The sequence below is a fragment of the Coregonus clupeaformis genome, chromosome 29, assembly GCF_020615455.1.
Source record: "Coregonus clupeaformis isolate EN_2021a chromosome 29, ASM2061545v1, whole genome shotgun sequence".
NCBI lineage: Eukaryota > Metazoa > Chordata > Actinopteri > Salmoniformes > Salmonidae > Coregonus > Coregonus clupeaformis.
This window is the reverse complement of record NC_059220.1, coordinates 8,455,718-8,475,617: the sequence shown is the minus strand read 5'-3', so window position 1 is coordinate 8,475,617 and position 19,900 is coordinate 8,455,718. Positions and strand designations below refer to the sequence as shown.

The 19,900-nt window shown below is 47.2% G+C and overlaps 1 protein-coding gene across 1 annotated transcript in view; it reads left to right on the top strand.

Moving 5' to 3' along the window:
• Nucleotides 1–9,231: 9,231 nt before the first annotated feature.
• The window catches only part of LOC121544253 (otoferlin-like), a 39,995-nt gene continuing 29,326 nt past the window's right edge, over nt 9,232–19,900 (top strand). The window contains exons 1-7 of the mRNA XM_041854167.2: nt 9,232–9,235; nt 9,385–9,517; nt 18,292–18,346; nt 18,500–18,631; nt 18,845–18,907; nt 19,082–19,166; nt 19,284–19,443. Of these exons, the coding sequence (XP_041710101.2) occupies nt 9,232–9,235; nt 9,385–9,517; nt 18,292–18,346; nt 18,500–18,631; nt 18,845–18,907; nt 19,082–19,166; nt 19,284–19,443 (632 nt within the window). The remainder of the gene's footprint in view (nt 9,236–9,384; nt 9,518–18,291; nt 18,347–18,499; nt 18,632–18,844; nt 18,908–19,081; nt 19,167–19,283; nt 19,444–19,900) is intronic.

The window sequence follows — 19,900 nt, the reverse complement described above, 5'->3', positions numbered from 1 at the left end:
GCTGCCCGGATGTACTCCAGGTTACGGTGGTCAGTCAAAATGAGAAAAGGGTGTTGAGCCCCCTCAAGCCAATGCCTCCACACCTTTAGGGCCTGTACCACGGCTAACAGCTCCCTGTCCCCTACGTCATAATTTCGGTCCGCCGGGCTGAGCTTTTTGGAGTAAAAAGCACAGGGGCGGAGTTTAGGTGGCGTGCCGGACCGTTGCGAAAGTACGGCCCCAATACCGGCCTCTGACGCGTCAACCTCTACCTGAAATGGTAAAGCGGGATCCGGATGCGCCAGCACCGGAGCCGAAGTAAACAGGTCCTTCAGTCTCACAAAAGCCCTGTCCGCCTCGGCTGACCACTGCAAACGCACCGGACCCCCCTTCAACAGAGACGTTATGGGAGCTGCCACCTGTCCAAAACCCCGGATAAACCTCCGGTAGTAATTTGCAAACCCCAAAAACTGCTGCACCTCTTTAACAGTGGTTGGAGTTTGCCAATTACGCACGGCTGACACCCGGTCAACCTCCATCTTCACCCCTGACGCAGACAACTGATAACCCAAAAAGGAGATCGACTCCTGGAAAAACAGACATTTCTCTGCCTTGACATACAGGTCGTGCTCCAACAGCCTCCTCAACACTCGGCGCACCAGGGCTACATGCTCAGCTCGGGTAGAAGAGTACACAAGAATGTCATCAATGTACACGACCACACCCTGCTCCTGCATGTCCCTGAAGATCTCATCCACGAAGGATTGGAAGACTGAAGGAGCGTTCATCAACCCGTATGGCATGACGAGATACTCGTAATGACCTGAGGTGGTACTAAATGCTGTCTTCCATTCATCGCCCTCTCTAATGCGCACCAAGTTGTATGCGCTCCTGAGATCTAGTTTTGTGAAGAAACACGCCCCGTGCAATGACTCCGTCATAGTCGCAATCAGAGGGAGTGGATAACTGTATTTCACAGTGATCTGATTGAGACTACGGTAATCAATGCACGGGCGCAAACCTCCATCCTTCTTCTTCACAAAAAAGAAGCTCGAGGACGCAGGGGAAGTGGATGGCCGTATGTATCCTTGTCTCAGAGATTCGGCTATGTAAGTCTCCATAGCTCTCTTCTCCTCTTGAGACAGAGGATACACATGGCTCCGTGGAAGCGCTGCTCCTGCCTGGAGGTCTATCGCACAATCTCCCTGCCTATGAGGAGGCAACTGCGTCGCCCTCGATTTACTGAACACGATTGCCAAATCCTCATACTCAGGGGGAACGTGCAGTGCGGGCACCTGGTTTGGACTCTCCACCGAGGTCGCCCCCACGGAAACACCTAGACATCGCCCCACACACTGGGCCGACCACTCCTTAAGAGCCCTCTGTTGCCACGAAATAGAAGGATTATGGGTAATCAACCAGGGAAGCCCCAACACCACCGGATACGCAGGAGAGTCAATCAGATATAGCTGAATAGTTTCCTCATGACCCCCCTGCGTCCTCATCCTAAGTGGCGCTGTGACCTCCCTAATCAACCCCGATCCCAATGGACGGCTGTCTAAAGCATGGACAGGAAATGGGGCGTCGACAGGAAGAAGGGGAATTCCTAGTTTTAAACAAAAATTTCGATCAACAAAATTCCCAGCTGCGCCTGAATCTACTAGCGCCTTATGCTGGGAATGAGGTGCAACCTGAGGAAAATGTACAGGTAAACAGACGTGCACAACAGAGAGCTCTGGGTAAGTGGGACGCCTTCTCACCTGGAATGACTCCCCAGTGCGTGGCCTGTTGTCCTCTCCCCTAGGAGACCCTCCCCAGCACCTAGCCGCAGTGTGCCCTCCATGGCCACAGTTGGTGCAGGGGACAGACCCCCCTCGGGCTCCTCCTCCTTCTCTCTCTAGCGCCAGCACCTCCGAGCTCCATAGGGCTCGGCTCGGAGGTGCTGAAGGGTGGAATGGACGACCCCCACTCGGAACGTCCGCGGGTAGCCAGCAGGGTGTCAAGCCGGATGGACATGTCCACCAGCTGGTCGAAGGTGAGGTGGGCATCCCTGCAGGCCAGCTCTCGACGGACGTCCTCCCGTAGACTACATCGGTAGTGGTCGATGAGGGCCCGCTCATTCCACCCTGCATCCGCCGCTAGAGTCCGGAACTCCAGGGCGAACTCCTGTGCGCTCCTCTTCCCCTGTCGGAGGTATAATAGACGCTCCTCCGCCGCTTTCCCCTCAGGTGGATGGTCAAACACGGCCCTGAAGCGGCGAGAGAACTCTGCGTAGGTGATCGTAGCAGCGTCTATCCTCCTCCATTCGGCGTTGGCCCACTCCAACGCCTTGCCGGTGAGACAGGAGATGAGGGCGGAGACGCTCTCGTGTCCCGAGGGCGCCGGGTGTACGGTGGCCAGGTAGAGTTCCACCTGCAGGAGGAACCCCTGACACCCGGCAGCGGTGCCATCATAAGCCCTCGGGAGCGAGAGCCGAATGCCACTGGGTTCCGGAACACCGATGGGAGGACTGACCGATGGTGATGGTAGGGTAGGCGGAGGCGTGGGTACCCCTCTGGTCTCCCATCGGTGCAGAGTGTTAATAACGTCCTGCAGGGCGGTCCCGAGTTGAAGGATCCGATCGTCCTGCCCGCGGACGCGCTCCTCCAACGATTCGGGAGCTGATGCTGCTCCTGCTGACTCCTTAATGGTGTGTTATTCTGTCAGGTGAACTGGCTGATGTGGATGTGGTGGAGGAGTCACACGCAGGACACAGAAGCTAAGTCCAACCGACTTTACTGAATACAAACAAAATAAACAGGATACTGGCCTCGACCAAGCAGGAGGCGGACGATACGCAACAATGCGCAAAAACACAATCATCCAATATGCACGAAACACAATACAGTGCGATGACTGGAAAATACAAGGTACAAAACACGAGCCGCACCAGTGACAGGCGGAACAATAACACACAACACACGACTAACAAAACGAGAAACTTATAGGGGACATAATTAACCCAAATGGAAACAGGTGTACAATAAAGACAAAACCAAACTAACATCGATAACATACAACGGTGGCAGCTAGTACTCCGGGGACGATGACCGCCGAAGCCTGCCCGAGCAAGGAGGAGGAGCAGCCTCGGCTGAAACCGTGACAGGGGGCCAGAGACAATTACTCGATGCCGACACATCTTTCTAGCTAATTTACACGCTGAAGCTATGTTGCTCTTAGTTTCATCCTAACATCGTTGGTGCCGACGTGGAGACACTCGCCAGATTTTGCCTTAGCCAGCACCATCTTCAGATTTGCCTTTACGTCGGTAGCCCTTCCCCCTGGTAAACAGTCGCTGGATGATTCTTTTTAAGTCTAATATTGCGGGTAATGGAGTCGCCAATGTCTAGGGTTTTCAATTTGTCCGAGCTAATTGTGGGAGGCTTCGGTGACTCAGACCCCATAACGGATGGAGGAGAGACCTGAGAAGGCTCGGCCTCTGACTCCGACTCGTTGCTTAATGGGGAGAACTGGTTGAAAGTTTCTGTCGGCTGAATGAGCGACACCGGTTGAGCATGCCAACAGCATTTCTTTCCAGAAGCCTTGAGAAAATTGTCCGGCTGCGGGGACTGTGCGAGGGGATTTATACTACTATCTGTACTTACTGCTGGCACAGACTCTTTTTCATCCTTTCCTACACTTACATTGCCCTTGCCTAACGATTTCGTCTGAATCTGTGCTTGCAGCACGGCTATCCTCACCGTAAGGCGATTGTTCTCCTTTATATTATGAGTACAGCGACTGCAATTAGATGGCATAGTGTTAATGTTACTACTTAGCTTCTGCTGAAGAGGAAGAAACCCACAACAGAATAGCTCGCTGGCATGAGCCTTCAGTGTCAACTCCTGCAGACAACAATGTCTCCCGGCCTCCTCCTTAACCACACATTAGAGAATTAGTTACAGATAGGTCAGTAATCTGAAGGGCTCTGCTGTGGTGGCCCTTAGTGACAGTTAGGTCAGTAATCTGAATACTCTTAGGAACAGGTATATCAGTAATCTGAAGGGCCATGCAGGAGAGAGAATAGGGTGCCATTTGGGACACAATAACAGCCCTGAGTCTAAGGCCTGGTACTAAATCATGTAATTAAAAGCCCATTCTCTCAACAAGGACTGGCGTGTTGATGTCACCACGGCTATCACCCAGTCACACACACCACCTGCTGATGTGAACCCTCTGAAGAGATGGGCACCATTAGACTAAAGGGAAACTATAGAATAAAATGACTGGATAGAGGAACTACTGAAAGTATTTGAATGATAAACAACTCATAATATAGTACTATAATTTGCCACTTAGCAGATGCTTGTCTCCAAGACGACCACCAGTACAATGAGTGTACACAGTACATGTGTATTTGACATTTTAGTCATTTAGCAGAGCTCTTATCCAGAGCGACTTACAGTTAGTGAGTGCATACATTTTCATACTGGCCCCCCGTGGGAAACGAACCCACAACCCTGGCGTTGCAAGCGCCATTCTCTACCAACTGAGCTACAGGGGACTATGTATGTGATCCCTATGGGAATTGAACCCACAAACTTAGCCTGGCAAGTGCCCCGCCAACGGAGCAACATAGGACAGTATTGTATACAAAGTATTAACACTCATTATACAACAAACCTTTGGTATTAAGCTTGGTACTGTAGCTTTCAGTTGAAAGGGAGACCAGTACCAATTCGTTACGACTCATATTACACATGTATTGTAGATGCATTCTTTGTATGCAAACCGGAATCCATTTCTTTTCTCTTGATGTGGGCGATACCTTCACACAATGAGGATGACACATGCAACACTGGCTGGAACCAAAGCCTAAATAATTGACAGACTTGTTTCGTCAGATACAGGCAACATTAGACGTATGGCTTTCAGAGTATGTGTTATTGATGAGCTGGTGAATTGTACTTTAGTTTTCAGTGGAACTTGTATTGAAGCTGCTAAAGTGTGCTTTAACTGAGTAACCAATGCTTTTTGCTCAATGCCCATTTAATTTATTGTAGAAGAAAGAGCTAGGTAATTTCCCCCAACAAGTCCTTGCTGTACTATGTGGTTCGATTTTGGTTGGATTTCCACCACATTCCCGCTTTGAAATGTGTGCTAGATCACTTGAAACGTAGTCAGAAACCTTGAAAGTTAAAAGTAATGTTAAACTCAGATGAATATGATAACACAACACAGTGGTGTTTGTTGAGCATAGAGCTTGATGCCTTTTGATGGTGCATAGTAGACCAAGACGTCTACCAAGACATGAGCTCATCACCCTATTGAAGCAGTACCCCATGAATGATTTAAGGAAGATCATTCTTCCTACAGTAGTGACTGAGACGCTCTGACTTTTTGTTGTGTGGCACGTAATTCTATCACAGGTCACTTTATTGATTCGCTTCCTGTTGTCTCGTACATACAGTGGGGGGAAAAAGTATTTAGTCAGCCACCAATTGTGCAAGTTCTCCCACTTAAAAAGATGAGAGAGGCCTGTAATTTTCATCATAGGTACATGTCAAATATGACAGACAAAATGAGAAAAAAATATCCAACTCCCTCCAAAGATTTTCTATGGGGTTGAGATCTGGAGACTGGCTAGGCCACTCCAGGACCTTGAAATGCTTCTTACGAAGCCACCGCTCGGCCGGTGTGTTTGGGATCATTGTCATGCTGAAAGACCCAGCCACGTTTCATCTTCAATGCCCTTGCTGATGGAAGGAGGTTTTCACTCAAAATCTCACGATACATGGCCCCATTCATTCTTTCCTTTACACGGATCAGTCGTCCTGGTCCCTTTGCAGAAAAAACAGCCCCAAAGCATGATGTTTCCACCCCCATGCTTCACAGTAGGTATGGTGTTCTTTGGATGCAACTCAGCATTCTTTGTCCTCCAAACACGACGAGTTGAGTTTTTACCAAAAAGTTCTATTTTGGTTTCATCTGACCATATGACATTCTCCCAATCCTCTTCTGGATCATCCAAATGCACTCTAGCAAACTTCAGACGGGCCTGGACATGTACTGGCTTAAGCAGGAGGACACGTCTGGCACTGCAGGATTTGAGTCCCTGGCGGCGTAGTGTGTTACTGATGGTAGGCTTTGTTACTTTGGTCCCAGCTCTCTGCAGGTCATTCACTAGGTCCCCCGTGTGGTTCTGGGATTTTTGCTCACCGTTCTTGTGATCATTTTGACCCCACGGGGTGAGATCTTGCGTGGAGCCCCAGATCGAGGGAGATTATCAGTGGTCTTGTATGTCTTCCATTTCCTAATAATTGCTCCCACAGTTGATTTCTTCAAACCAAGCTGCTTACCTATTGCAGATTCAGTCTTCCCAGCCTGGTGCAGGTCTACAATTTTGTTTCTGGTGTCCTTTGACAGCTCTTTGGTCTTGGCCATAGTGGAGTTTGGAGTGTGTCTGTTTGAGGTTGTGGACAGGTGTCTTTTATACTGATAACAAGTTCAAACAGGTGCCATTAATACAGGTAACGAGTGGAGGACAGAGGAGCCTCTTAAAGAAGAAGTTACAGGTCTGTGAGAGCCAGAAATCTTGCTTGTTTGTAGGTGACCAAATACTTATTTTCCACCATAATTTGCAAATAAATTCATTAAAAATCCTACAATGTGATTTTCTGGAATGTTTTTTCTCAATTTGTCTGTCATAGTTGATGTGTACCTATGATAAAAATTACAGGCCTCTCTCATCTTTTTAAGTGGGAGAACTTGCACAATTGGTGGCTGACTAAATACTTTTTTTCCCCCACTGTACACACATCTGACCTCACAAATATCAACAGATGTCTTTGGTTGTCGACAAAGAAAATACCTTTTCTACAAACCCAAGTTTTGTCACAATTCCCAAAGCTACATTGAGTTTCTTTCCCAATGTAAAGTGAATTGAGAATTCTGAGTCATAGACACATTTCATTAGTATAATTCATACATTATCAGACAAATTGGATTCATATAATGTGCTGTATATGTTTGCATATCTGAACTTTAATGTCTTATAAAAAAAAAGTTGCAGTGACTTGCTGGAACAAGTCTTGTTGGCTAGTCTGGCTTAGCAGACTTAGTTTGCGGTGACGTCTCTCTCTCACCAATCTAGCTAGTTATAGTCGCCTGCCTGTCTCAAGTTCAACACTCATACACTATTCATTGACATATCACATCACTCCAGCCCAACTCCTGCCCTGGTCAAACCTTATTGTTTTTAGCGCAACTTTACTTTTTTGGTCTTTCTGTTTCTGCAATGTAAATGTCTAAAATGGCTATGTAGAATAACTATTTTGGAGAAAACTCAATCACTCAGAGTTTTTTTTTCTTTCTTTCACCAGGAACCATTGGGAGTTGGTTTGAAGAAAAGGAAAGTGTGACGTTTTGTTTAATGGTATGTATACAAATTATTCTATACATATTTTGATAGAATTCATGGAGAGCAATGCTGTTGTATATAGCATAGCCACAGCATAGTCTAAAGCATGATTTATATATAACATTGATTCGAATAGTAAGTGATGAATCCAACATATCTCTTCTCAATGGGTTTTTCTCTCTGGTGTAAACTGTAGTTGTTTTTTTTCTCTGATGTAAACTGTAGTTGGCTTTTCTCTGGTGTAAACTGTAGTTGGCTTTTCTCTCTGGTGTAAACTGTAGTTGGCATTTCTCTCTGGTGTAAACTGTAGTTGGCTTTTCTCTCTGGTGTAAACTGTAGTTGGCTTTTCTCTCTGGTGTAAACTGTAGTTGGCTTTTCTCTCTGGTGTAAACTGTAGTTGGCTTTTCTTTCTGGTGTAAACTGGTATGTTTCTATAGTATGTTTCCTAACCTATGGTAATACTGGTATGTTTCTATAGTATGTTTCCTAAACTATGGTAATACTGGTATGTTTCTATAGTATGTTTCCAAAACTATGGTAATACTGGTATGTTTCTATAGTATGTTGGCTTTTCTCTCTGGTGTAAACTGTAGTTGGCTTTTCTTTGGTCAAATCTATTCTGTTATCATACTGAGGAAGCATTCAGGCTCTAGATACTCCAAGTAACAAAAAAAGCTATAAAGTATAACATTTATTTAAAAAAAATAACACATACAGTACAATTTGGGAGGAATTATTTCAGGATTGATTTCATGATAGATCTCTGATCAGTTGGCTATAATTTAAAGATTTAGCTTCAGGGGTGAATCATTCTGCATTGTGTACATTCAGTAAAGCTATGGTCCTTTATTTAGAATGACTTGTTTTGGGCACTGTGTGTCATTAGTTGCATACCTGTTAATTGGAATACAGCATACATTTAACAAATTGTGAAGTAGGACTAGATGTTATGTGGATTTTACTGGGCTCCTATTAGATTGCAAAATGCTGCTGCCATTTGAAGCATTTAAAATTCATGGTCTCATCTCATTCAATGTTTTTTCTAGACATGTGAGTTTAAAATTGAGCAATTTCATGATGGTTTCACCAACATTTCTGAGTAGAGCTTGTTAATCAAATGTTTTGCAATCCTGATGCTTTACATTTAGACTAATTATTGTGAGTGTTTTTTATTTTCCACAAAGCATGTGAAATGTATCCGTGGTTAATTAATGCATTAAGGTCATGGGATGTGAATTATTAAACTCCCCATTGGAGGCCAAATGAGGGTGTGGTGGTAGAGTAGAAATACACTGGGTTAGGCTCAAATGCCATTTGAGACTAACCAACTCACTCTTATGCTGTGCCATGAGAGGAGACTGATGTGCGTCTGAAATGGCACCCTATTCCCTACATAGGGCACAGGTCAAAAGTAGCGCACTATATAGGGACCCTAAAAGTTCAAATAAATTGAATCCACAGTGCAGTATTGGTTGATTTAATAACTCCAGAACGTAGTCTACGCATCATTATAAAACGGGTGGGTCTAATCCTGAATGCTGATTGGTTAAAAACGCATTCTACGCATCAATAACCTCCCTCAAAACTACCCTAGTTCTATCTACTTCACAGAGCAAGAAAAGGACTGTTCTGAATCATGAAGAAATCACGTGGCCATAAATCAGACCACGGGAAAGGAGGAGGGGGTACAGTATAATACAACATACACACACACACACACATACATACACACACACACACCAATTGTTTCATGTAAAATAATGGAGATACATAAAATACTTTCATACAACCATTGGTCCGCCTCACTCTCTGATAAAATGACATATCAAAAAAAGAGAAAAATACAGATTAAAATGTGTAACATAACCTACAATAAATTGTAAACAGTAACATTAAACATGAATGTAAACAAAAATGAATACAAGAAAGAAAGAAAAAAAGCTTAGCTATCGTCATCCTGTCAGGCTGTTCTGACAGGTGTGGCCTCCTTGACTGTGATTGTCCAGGCGATGAGGCTGCCATCTTGGAGACAGAGGACCTGGACTTCATGGGAGGGATGGGAGGTGGAGGGGGTCCTGACCCTGACACCATCTCCCTGGCCTCAGTCACAGCCGTCACCACTAATGTCTCCAACAAGAGGTAAGCAGAGCACAGTTCTATGGTGCTTGTGGTTTGCTATTCAATTTACACATAACATATATTTCTATGTACACTGAACAAAAATATAAATGCAACATGCAACAAGTTCAAAGATTTTACTGAGTTACAGTTCATATAAGGAAATCAGTCAATGGAAATAAATTCATTAGGCCCTAATCTATGGGTTTCACATGACTGGGTATACAAATATGCATCTGTTGGTCACAATTACCTTTAAAAAAAGGGGCATGGATCAGAAAACCAGTCAGAATCTGGTGTGACCACCATTTGCCTCATGCAGTGTGACACATCTCCTTCGCAGATAGTTGATCAGGATGTTGATTGTGGCCTATGGAATGTTGTCCCACTCCTCTTCATTGGCTGTGCGAAGTTGCTGGATATTGGCGGGAACTGGAATACGCTGTCGTACATGTCAATCCAGAGCATCCCAAACATGCTCAATGGGTGACATGTCTGGTGAGTATGCAGGCCATGGAAGAACTGGAACATTTTCAGCTTCCAGGAATTGTGTTCAAATCCTTGCAACATGGGGCTGTGCATTATCATGCTGAAACATGAGGTGATGGCGGGGGGTGAACGGTACGACAATGGGCCTCAGGATCTCGTCACGGTATCTCTGTGCATTCAATTTGCCATCAATAAAATGCAATTGTGTTTGTTGTCCGTAGTTTATGCCTACCCATACCATAACCCCACCTCTACCATGGGGCACTCTGTTCACAACAAACCGCTCGCCCACCTGACGCCATACACCAGGGATGATCAACTGAATTCAGCCGCATGCTGAAGTTTTGTTGTTGTTTTCTTATATATATTTTTTATAGGGGTAGATCAGCTTTAATATTGCTGATAGATTGTAGCTTCCATCAATGTAATGTCAAAATAACCGATGTGGATGTGGTGGAGGAGTCAGGCGCAGGACACAGAGGATTCGTCCAAAATACTTTACTAGTCCAAAGTGCAACAAAACAATACACGACCTCGAAAACAAACGGAGGCGAGGGAATTACGCAACATGCGTAAAACAATAAACAAAACTAACAGAGCGCAAACACGCAGCTCCGCACGACAGGCAAACAACAACACACAATCTAACTAATACAAAACAGGGAACTTATAAGACACGTAATCAGAACACAAACAGACACAGGTGTACAAGACAGACTAAAGCAATCACACCACGAAACATACAACGGTGGCAGCTAGTACTCCGGGGACGGCGAACGCCGAAGCCTGCCCGAACCAGGAGGAGGAGCAGTCTCGGCCGAAACCGTGACAGTACCCCCCTTGACGCGCGGCTCCAGCCGTCGCGCCGACCCCGGCCTCGGGGACGGCCAGGAGGACGCGGACCCGGGCGCGTGGGATGCCCACGGTGGAACTCAGTCAGGAGGGATGGATCGAGGATGTCCCTCCTAGGCACCCAGCACCGTTCCTCCGGACCGTACCCTCCCACTCCACGAGATACTGGAGACCACTCATCCGGCGCCTCGAGTCCAAGATGGTCCGGACCCTGTACGCCGGGGCCCCTCGATGTCCAAAGGGGGCGGAGGGGTCTCTCCTATCTCATCTTCTTGGAGTGGGCCAGCTACCACCGGCCTGAGAAGAGACACATGGAACGAGGGGTTAATATTTTTGTATTTAATAGGCAGTTGTAACCTGTAACACACCTCGTTCAATCTTCTCAGGACTTTGAAGGGCCCCACAAACCGCCGACCCAGCTTCCGGCAGGGCAGGCGGAGGGGCAGGTTTCGAGTCGAGAGCCAGACTCGATCTCCCGGTGCGTACACCGGTCCCTCACTGCGGTGGCGAACGGCGCTCGCCTTTTGTTGACGGATGGCCCGCTGCAGATGGACATGGGCAGCGTCCCACGTCTCCTCCGAGCGCCGAATCCACTCGTCCACCGCAGGGGCCTCGATCTGGCTCTCGTGCCACGGTGCCAGGACCGGCTGATACCCTAAAACACACTGGAAAGGTGTTAAACCGGTGGAGGAGTGGCGGAGAGAGTTCTGGGCCATCTCGGCCCAGGGATATACCTGGACCACTCCTCCGGCCGGTCCCGGCAATAGGACCTCAAAACCTACCCACATCCTGGTTGACTCGTTCAACCTGCCCATTGCTCTCTGGGTGGTACCCCGAGGTAAGGCTCACCGAGACCCCCAAGCGTTCCATGAACGCCCCCCAGACTCTGGAGGTAAACTTGGGACCTCGGTCAGACACAATATCCTCGGGGACCCCATAGTGCCGGAACACGAGGGTAAATAGGGCCTCGGCGGTCTGTAGGGCAGTAGGGAGACCCGGCATTGGGAGGAGATGACAGGCCTTGGAAAACCGATCCACAACGACCAAAATGGTGGTATTCCCCTGGGAAGGGGGTAGGTCGGTCACAAAATCCACCGAGAGGTGGGACCATGGTCGTTGTGGAACGGGCAGGGGATGTAACTTACCCCTGGGCAAATGTCTTAGCGCCTTACACTGGGCGCACACCGAGCAGGAGGAGACATAAACCCTCACATCCTTAGCTAACGTTGGCCACCAGTATTTCACGCTAAGGCAGTGCACTGTCCGGCCAATACCTGGATGTCCAGAGGAGGGTGATGTATGAGCCCAATAAATAAGACGATCACGAACCTCGAGCGGAACGTACTTCCGCCCCACAGGACACTCGGGGGGAGTAGGGTCGGCACGCAGTGCCCGCTCGATTTCCGTATCGACATCCCATACCACCGGAGCCACCAGACAAGACTCCGGCAGTATGGAAGTGGGATCAATGGACCTCTCCTCTGTGTCATACCGCCGGGACAGGGCGTCTGCCTTACCGTTCTGGGACCCTGGGATGTATGTGATCTTAAAAACAAACCGGGTCAGGAACATGTTCCACCTAGCCTGACGAGGGTTCAATCTCCTAGCTGCCCGGATGTACTCCAGGTTACGGTGATCGGTCAGAATGAGGAAAGGGTGTTGAGCCCCCTCAAGCCAATGCCTCCACACCGGTAGGGCCTGGACTACAGCTAACAGCTCCCTGTCCCCAACGTCATAATTGCGCTCCGCCGAGCTGAGTTTCTTAGAGTAGAACGCACAGGGGCGGAGTTTAGGTGGCGTGCTGGACCGTTGTGACAGGACTGCCCCAATACCGGTCTCGGACGCGTCTACCTCTACTTGGAATGGTAAAGAGGGATCCGGATGCGCCAGCACCGGGGCCGAGGTGAACAGGTTCTTCAGTTTGACAAATGCCCTGTCCGCCTCAGCTGACCACTGCAGACGAACCGGACCCCCCTTTAACAGGGACGTAATGGGCGCTGCAACCTGTCCAAAGCCCCGAATAAACCTCTGGTAGTAATTAGCAAAACCCAAGAACTGCTGCACCTCTTTTACAGTGGTTGGAGTTTGCCAATTACGCACGGCCGACAAACGGTCTACCTCTATCTCCACACCAGACGCGGACAACCGATAACCCAAAAAGGAGACGGACTCCTGGAAGAACAGGCATTTCTCTGCCTTGACATACAAGTCATGCTCCAACAGTCTTCTCAACACTCGGCGCACCAGGGCTACATGCTCGGCTCGTGTAGAAGAGTACACTAGGATGTTGTCGATGTACACTACCACACCCTGCCCATGCATGTCCCGGAAAATCTCGTCAACAAAGGATTGGAAGACTGAAGGAGCATTCATTAGCCCGTATGGCATGACGAGATACTCGTAATGACCCGAGGTGGTGCTAAATGCCGTTTTCCATTCATCCCCCTCCCTAATGCGCACCAGATTGTACGCGCTCCTGAGATCCAACTTTGTGAAGAACTGCGCTCCGCGTAATGACTCCGTCATATTCGCAATCAGTGGAAGAGGGTAACTGTACTATGTAACCGTATGTATCCCTGTGCCAAGGACTCGGCTATGTAAGTCTCCATAGCCTCTGTCTCCTCTTGAGACAGGGGATACACACGGCTCCGCGGAAGAGCCGCTCCTGTTTGGAGATTTATCGCACAGTCCCCCTGTCTATGAGGTGGTAGCCGTGTTGCCCTCGTCTTGCTGAACACGAGTGCTAAGTCCTCATACTCAGGGGGAATGCGCATTGCGGGCACTTGGTTCGGACTCTCAACCGAGGTCGCCCCTAAGGAAACACCTAGACATCTCCCTACACACTGGGCAGACCACTCCATAAGAGCCCTCTGTTGCCACGCAATGTTAGGATCATGGGTGCTTAACCAGGGAAGCCCCAACACCACGGGGTACGCAGGAGAGTCAATCAGATAAAACTGAATGATCTCCTCATGACCCCCCTGCGTCGTCATAGTAAGTGGTGCTGTGACTTCTCTGATCAGCCCCGACCCCAACGGCCGGCTGTCTAAGGCGTGGACAGGAAAGGGGGCTTCTACCGGCCGAAGGGGAATTCCAAACCTATAACAAAATGCCCGATCAATAAAATTCCCAGCTGCGCCTGAATCTACTAGCGCCTTATGCTGGGAATGAGGTGCCACCTGTGGAAATCTCACAGGAATACTCATGTGACCAACAGAAAGCTCTGGGTAAGTGGGGCGCCTACTCACCTGAAATGACTCCCCAGTGCGTGACCTGTTGTCCCCTCTCCCAGGAGACCCTCCCCAGCACCTGGCCGCGGTGTGTCCTCCACGGCCACAGTTGGTGCAGGGGGTGGCCCCCCTCGGGTTCTCTCTCCTCCTCTCTCTAGCGCCAGCACCCCCGAGCTCCATGGGAATCGGCTCGGAGGTGCTGGAGGGTGGAATGGTCGGCCCCCACTCGGGACGTCCGCGGGTAGCCAGCAGGGTGTCGAGGCGTATGGAGATGTCCACCAACTTGGTCGAATGATAGGTTGGTGTCCCTGCAGGCCAGCTCACGACGAACGTCCTCTCGTAGGCTGCACCGGTAATGGTCGATGAGGGCCCTCTCATTCCACCCCGCATCCGCCGCTAGCGTCCGGAACTCCAGTGCGAACTCCTGTGCGCTCCTCTTCCCCTGTCGGAGGTGGAACAGACGCTCCCCGTAGGTGATGGTAGCGGCGTCTATTCCCCTCCATTCGGCGTTGGCCCACTCCAACGCCTTGCCGGATAGACAGGAGATGAGGGCGGAGACGCTCTCGTATCCCGAGGGCGCTGGGTGTATGGTAGCCAGGTAGAGTTCCACCTGCAGGAGGAACCCCTGACACCCGGCTGCAGAACCGTCATATGCCCTCGGGAGCGAGAGCCGAATGCCACTGGGTTCTGGTGCTGAGAGAGGAGGACTGGCCGTTGGTGATGGGATGGAGTAAGAAGGCGTAGGCACCTCTCCAGTCACCAACCGGCGCAGAGTGTTGGACACCTCGTCCATGGCGGCCCCAAGTTGCCGGATCATGGTGTCTTGATAGCTGATCCGCTCTTCCAGCGACTTGGGTGCCGCCGCTGCTCCTGCTGACTCCATAGTTGGTGTGTTGTTCTGTCAAAAGAACCGATGTGGATGTGGTGGAGGAGTCAGGCGCAGGACACAGAGGATTCGTCCAAAAGACTTTACTAGTCCAAAGTGCAACAAAACAATACACGACCTCGAAAACAAACGGAGGCGAGGGAATTACGCAACATGCGTAAAACAATAAACAAAACTAACAGAGCGCAAACACGCAGCTCCGCACGACAGGCAAACAACAACACACAATCTAACTAATACAAAACAGGGAACGTATAAGACACGTAATCAGAACACAAACAGACACAGGTGTACAAGACAGACTAAAGCAATCACACCACGAAACATACAACGGTTGCAGCTAGTATTCCGGGGACGGCGAACGCCGAAGCCTGCCCGAACCAGGAGGAGGAGCAGTCTCGGCCGAAACCGTGACATGTAAGTGTCTGCCCCATGTCCAATCCCCCATATATATTTAAAAAAAAACATTTTTATATATTTTGCTTTATTATTTTCCCCTAACTTTACCACCCCTCCCCTAATTGGAGTAAACTAATGGACAACAACACTTAGGCTTCTACTTCCAGCTTACACATACTATATACATTTTATATAGTACATGACTGTAAGTCGCTTTGGATAAAAGCGTCTGCTAAATGGCATATTATTATTATTATAGTATAAGCTACATATGGACAGTACCAAAACATTACATTTACATTTGAGTCATTTAGCAGACGCTCTTATCCAGAGCGACTTACAGTTAGTAGTGTGCAATTTCATGCTGGCCCCCCGTGGGAAACGAACCCACAACCCTGGCGTTGCAAGTGCCATGCTCTACCAACTGAGCAAAATCTGCAGAGCTGGGATGGCTGTATCCCAGTCCGATTTTATTTTCTTGAGCGGATGGTCGGGAGGACTGGAACATAATTACAAATCATTTGTAGACCGCAAATTGACCAACAAACAGATACAGTGGGGGAAAAAAGTATTTAGTCAGCCACCAATTGTGCAAGTTCTCCCACTTAAAAAGATGGGAGAGGCCTGTAATTTTCATCATAGGTACACGTCAACTATGACAGACAAATTGAGATTTTCTTTCCCAGAAAATCACATTGTAGGATTTTTAATGAATTTATTTGCAAATTATGGTGGAAAATAAGTATTTGGTCAATAACAAAAGTTTCTCAATACTTTGTTATATACCCTTTGTTGGCAATGACACAGGTCAAACGTTTTCTGTAAGTCTTCACAAGGTTTTCACACACTGTTGCTGGTATTTTGGCCCATTCCTCCATGCAGATCTCTTCTAGAGCAGTGATGTTTTGGGGCTGTCGCTGGGCAACACAGACTTTCAACTCACTCCAAAGATTTTCTATGGGGTTGAGATCTGGAGACTGGCTAGGCCACTCCAGGACCTTGAAATGCTTCTTACGAAGCCACTCCTTCGTTGCCCGGGCGGTGTGTTTGGGATCATTGTCATGCTGAAAGACCCAGCCACGTTTCATCTTCAATGCCCTTGCTGATGGAAGGAGGTTTTCACTCAAAATCTCACAATACATGGCCCCATTCATTCTTTCCTTTACACGGATCAGTCGTCCTGGTCCCTTTGCAGAAAAAACAGCCCCAAAGCATGATGTTTCCACCCCCATGCTTCACAGTAGGTATGGTGTTCTTTGGATGCAACTCAGTATTCTTTGTCCTCCAAACACGACGAGTTGAGTTTTTACCAAAAAGTTATATTTTGGTTTCATCTGACCATATGACATTCTCCCAATCCTCTTCTGGATCATCCAAATTCACTCTAGCAAACTTCAGACGGGCCTGGACATGTACTGGCTTAAGCAGGGGGACACGTCTGGCACTGCAGGATTTGCGTCCCTGGCGGCGTAGTGTGTTACTGATGGTAGGCTTTGTTACTTTGGTCCCAGCTCTCTGCAGGTCATTCACTAGGTCCCCCCGTGTGGTTCTGGGATTTTTGCTCACCGTTCTTGTGATCATTTTGACCCCACGGGTGAGATCATGCGTGGAGCCCCAGATCGAGGGAGATTATCAGTGGTCTTGTATGTCTTCCATTTCCTAATAATTGCTCCCACAGTTGATTTCTTCAAACCAAGCTGCTTACCTATTGCAGATTCAGTCTTCCCAGCCTGGTGCAGGTCTACAATTTTGTTTCTGGTGTCCTTTGACAGCTCTTTGGTCTTGGCCATAGTGGAGTTTGGAGTGTGACTGTTTGAGGTTGTGGACAGGTGTCTTTTATACTGATAACAAGTTCAAACAGGTGCCATTAATACAGGCAACGAGTGGAGGACAGAGGAGCCTCTTAAAGAAGAAGTTACAGGTCTGTGAGAGCCAGAAATCTTGCTTGTTTGTAGGTGACCAAATACTTATTTTCCACCATAATTTGCAAATAAATTCATTAAAAATCCTACAATGTGATTTTCTGGGAAAGAAAATCTCAATTTGTCTGTCATAGTTGACGTGTACCTATGATGAAAATTACAGGCCTCTCTCATCTTTTTAAGTGGGAGAACTTGCACAATTGGTGGCTGACTAAATACTTTTTTTCCCCACTGTATATTATTTGACTAAAACATTAATAATTTCAAAACTTGCTTACGATCATTTGTCTCTCTATTATGCATGGAAATACTTGGGAACAGATTTCCAATTAAATTTGTGGAGCTGATTTCCTGGTGTTTTTACAGTTTTTTATTTCCCAAAATTCGGCCCACGGGCCGCCAGTTGGGGAACCCTGCCATACACACTGTCTGCCATCTGCCCAGTACAGTTGAACCTGGGATTTATCCATGAAGAGCACACTTCTCCAGTGTGCCAGTGGCCATCGAAGGTGAGCATTCGCCCACTGAAGATGGTTACGATGCCGAACTGCGGTCAGGTCAAGACCCTGGTGAGGACGACAAGCATTTGTGGCATTGTGTTGTGGGACAAAACTGCACATTTTCAATTGGCCTTTTATTGTCCCCAGCACAAGGTGCACCTGTGTAATGATCATTCTGTTTAATCAGCTTCTTGATACGCCACACCTGTCAGGTGGATGGATTATCTTGGCAGAGGAGAAATGCTCACTAACAGGGATGTAAACAAATTTGGAACATTTCTGGGATCTTTTATTTCAGTTCATGAAACATGGGACCAACACTTTACATGTTGTGTTTATATTTTTGTTCAGTGTAGTAAGATAACATAGAAGCAAACTCTGAGTGTTGGATTGAAGACTGGTGTTTCAATTACATTGTTTACAATGTAGTATCCTCTAGTTTTACAGAATTCTGAAATGAAAGTCTGCATTGATTTATTCACACTGAAACGTCTTTCTAACATGTGTCTAACGTCAGATCAAAACCAGACATTAAGATGGAACCTAGTGCCGGGAGACCAGTGGATTACCAAGTAAATGAAACTATACAGTATGCTCAATGAATCAAGGAATAGTCAGCATTTAACATATTGTTATACTGAAGAGTGTTTATACATGATCACCCTATTTCACCAGGTTAGTGTTATACTCTAGAGTGTTTATACATGATAACCCTATTTCACTAGGTTAGTGTTACCATCGTAGAGGCCAGACAGCTAGTAGGGCTGAACATGGACCCAGTGGTCTGTGTGGAGATCGGAGATGATAAGAAGTACACTCAGATGAAGGAGTCGACAAACTGCCCATACTACAATGAGGTAACCAACCTGCTCTAGAATGATGATGATGAGGAGGAGGAGGAGGAGGAGGTTGATGATGAGGGTGATGATGATGATGATGATGAGGGTGATGATGATTATAACAAGATCTACAACACTGTAATTGCATGTATAGTCATTTTTCAATAAAGCTACACATTTTAACAGCAAACTACCCTCACGCATTTACTTTATCTCACATTTCTCTTTTAGTATTTTGTCTTTGACTTCCACGTCCCATCGGATGTTATGTTTGACAAGATCCTGAAGCTGTCGGTGAGTAGCTCTACCACCATACAAACAACCAAACAGCCGTGCAAGAATTCCCCTCCATATATAAATGAATGGAGAACCATGGGAATCGCTGTGTCCATTATTTATATAGTCATTCATAATATTCAATTCAGGTCACATGTTATTGAAGCACATCTCTGCTCATCCATCCCTCAGGTAATCCACTCCAAGAACCTGTTGCGTAGTGGGACCCTGGTTGGCTCTTTCAAACTGGACGTAGGCACTGTCTACTCACAGCCAGGTCAGGGAGAAACAGAGGGAAACATGGTAGCTACTACTGACCCATCTATGGTTCTGGTACCTACCGTTATACATATTCATGTTGATGTTTTTATTTTATTTTAAAAATGTCCAACAGAACACCAATTTTTCCACAAATGGGCCCTTCTCTCTGACCCTGATGACATCACTGCCGGGTGCAAAGGTTACATTAAATGTGACATCGCCGTCGTGGGTAAAGGAGACAACATCAAGACTCCCCACAAGGCCACGGAAACCGATGAAGATGACATAGAAGGGTAAACAACGACCAACAAATTACTGGGGATATGAGTGAGAAAACCACTAATACTGTAGAAGTAATGAACCCTAACCAACATATTACTGGGGATATGAGTGAGAAAACAACAGTTGTGGAAAAAGTACTCAATTGTCATACTTGAGTAAAAGTAAAGATACCTTAATAGAAAATGACTCAAGTAAAAGTGAAAGTCTAAAAGTATTTGGTTTTAAATATACTTAAGTATCAAAAGTAAATGTATAATCATTTCGAATTCCTTCTATTAATCAAACCAGACGGAACCATTTTCTGGTTTTTTTTAATTTACAGATCGCTAGGGGCAGACTCCAACACTCAGACATCATTTACAAATGAAGCATGTGTGTTTAGTGAGTCCGCCAGATTAGAGGCAGTAGGGATGACCAGGGATGTTCTCTTGATAAGTGCGTGAATTGGACAATTTTCATGTCCTGCTA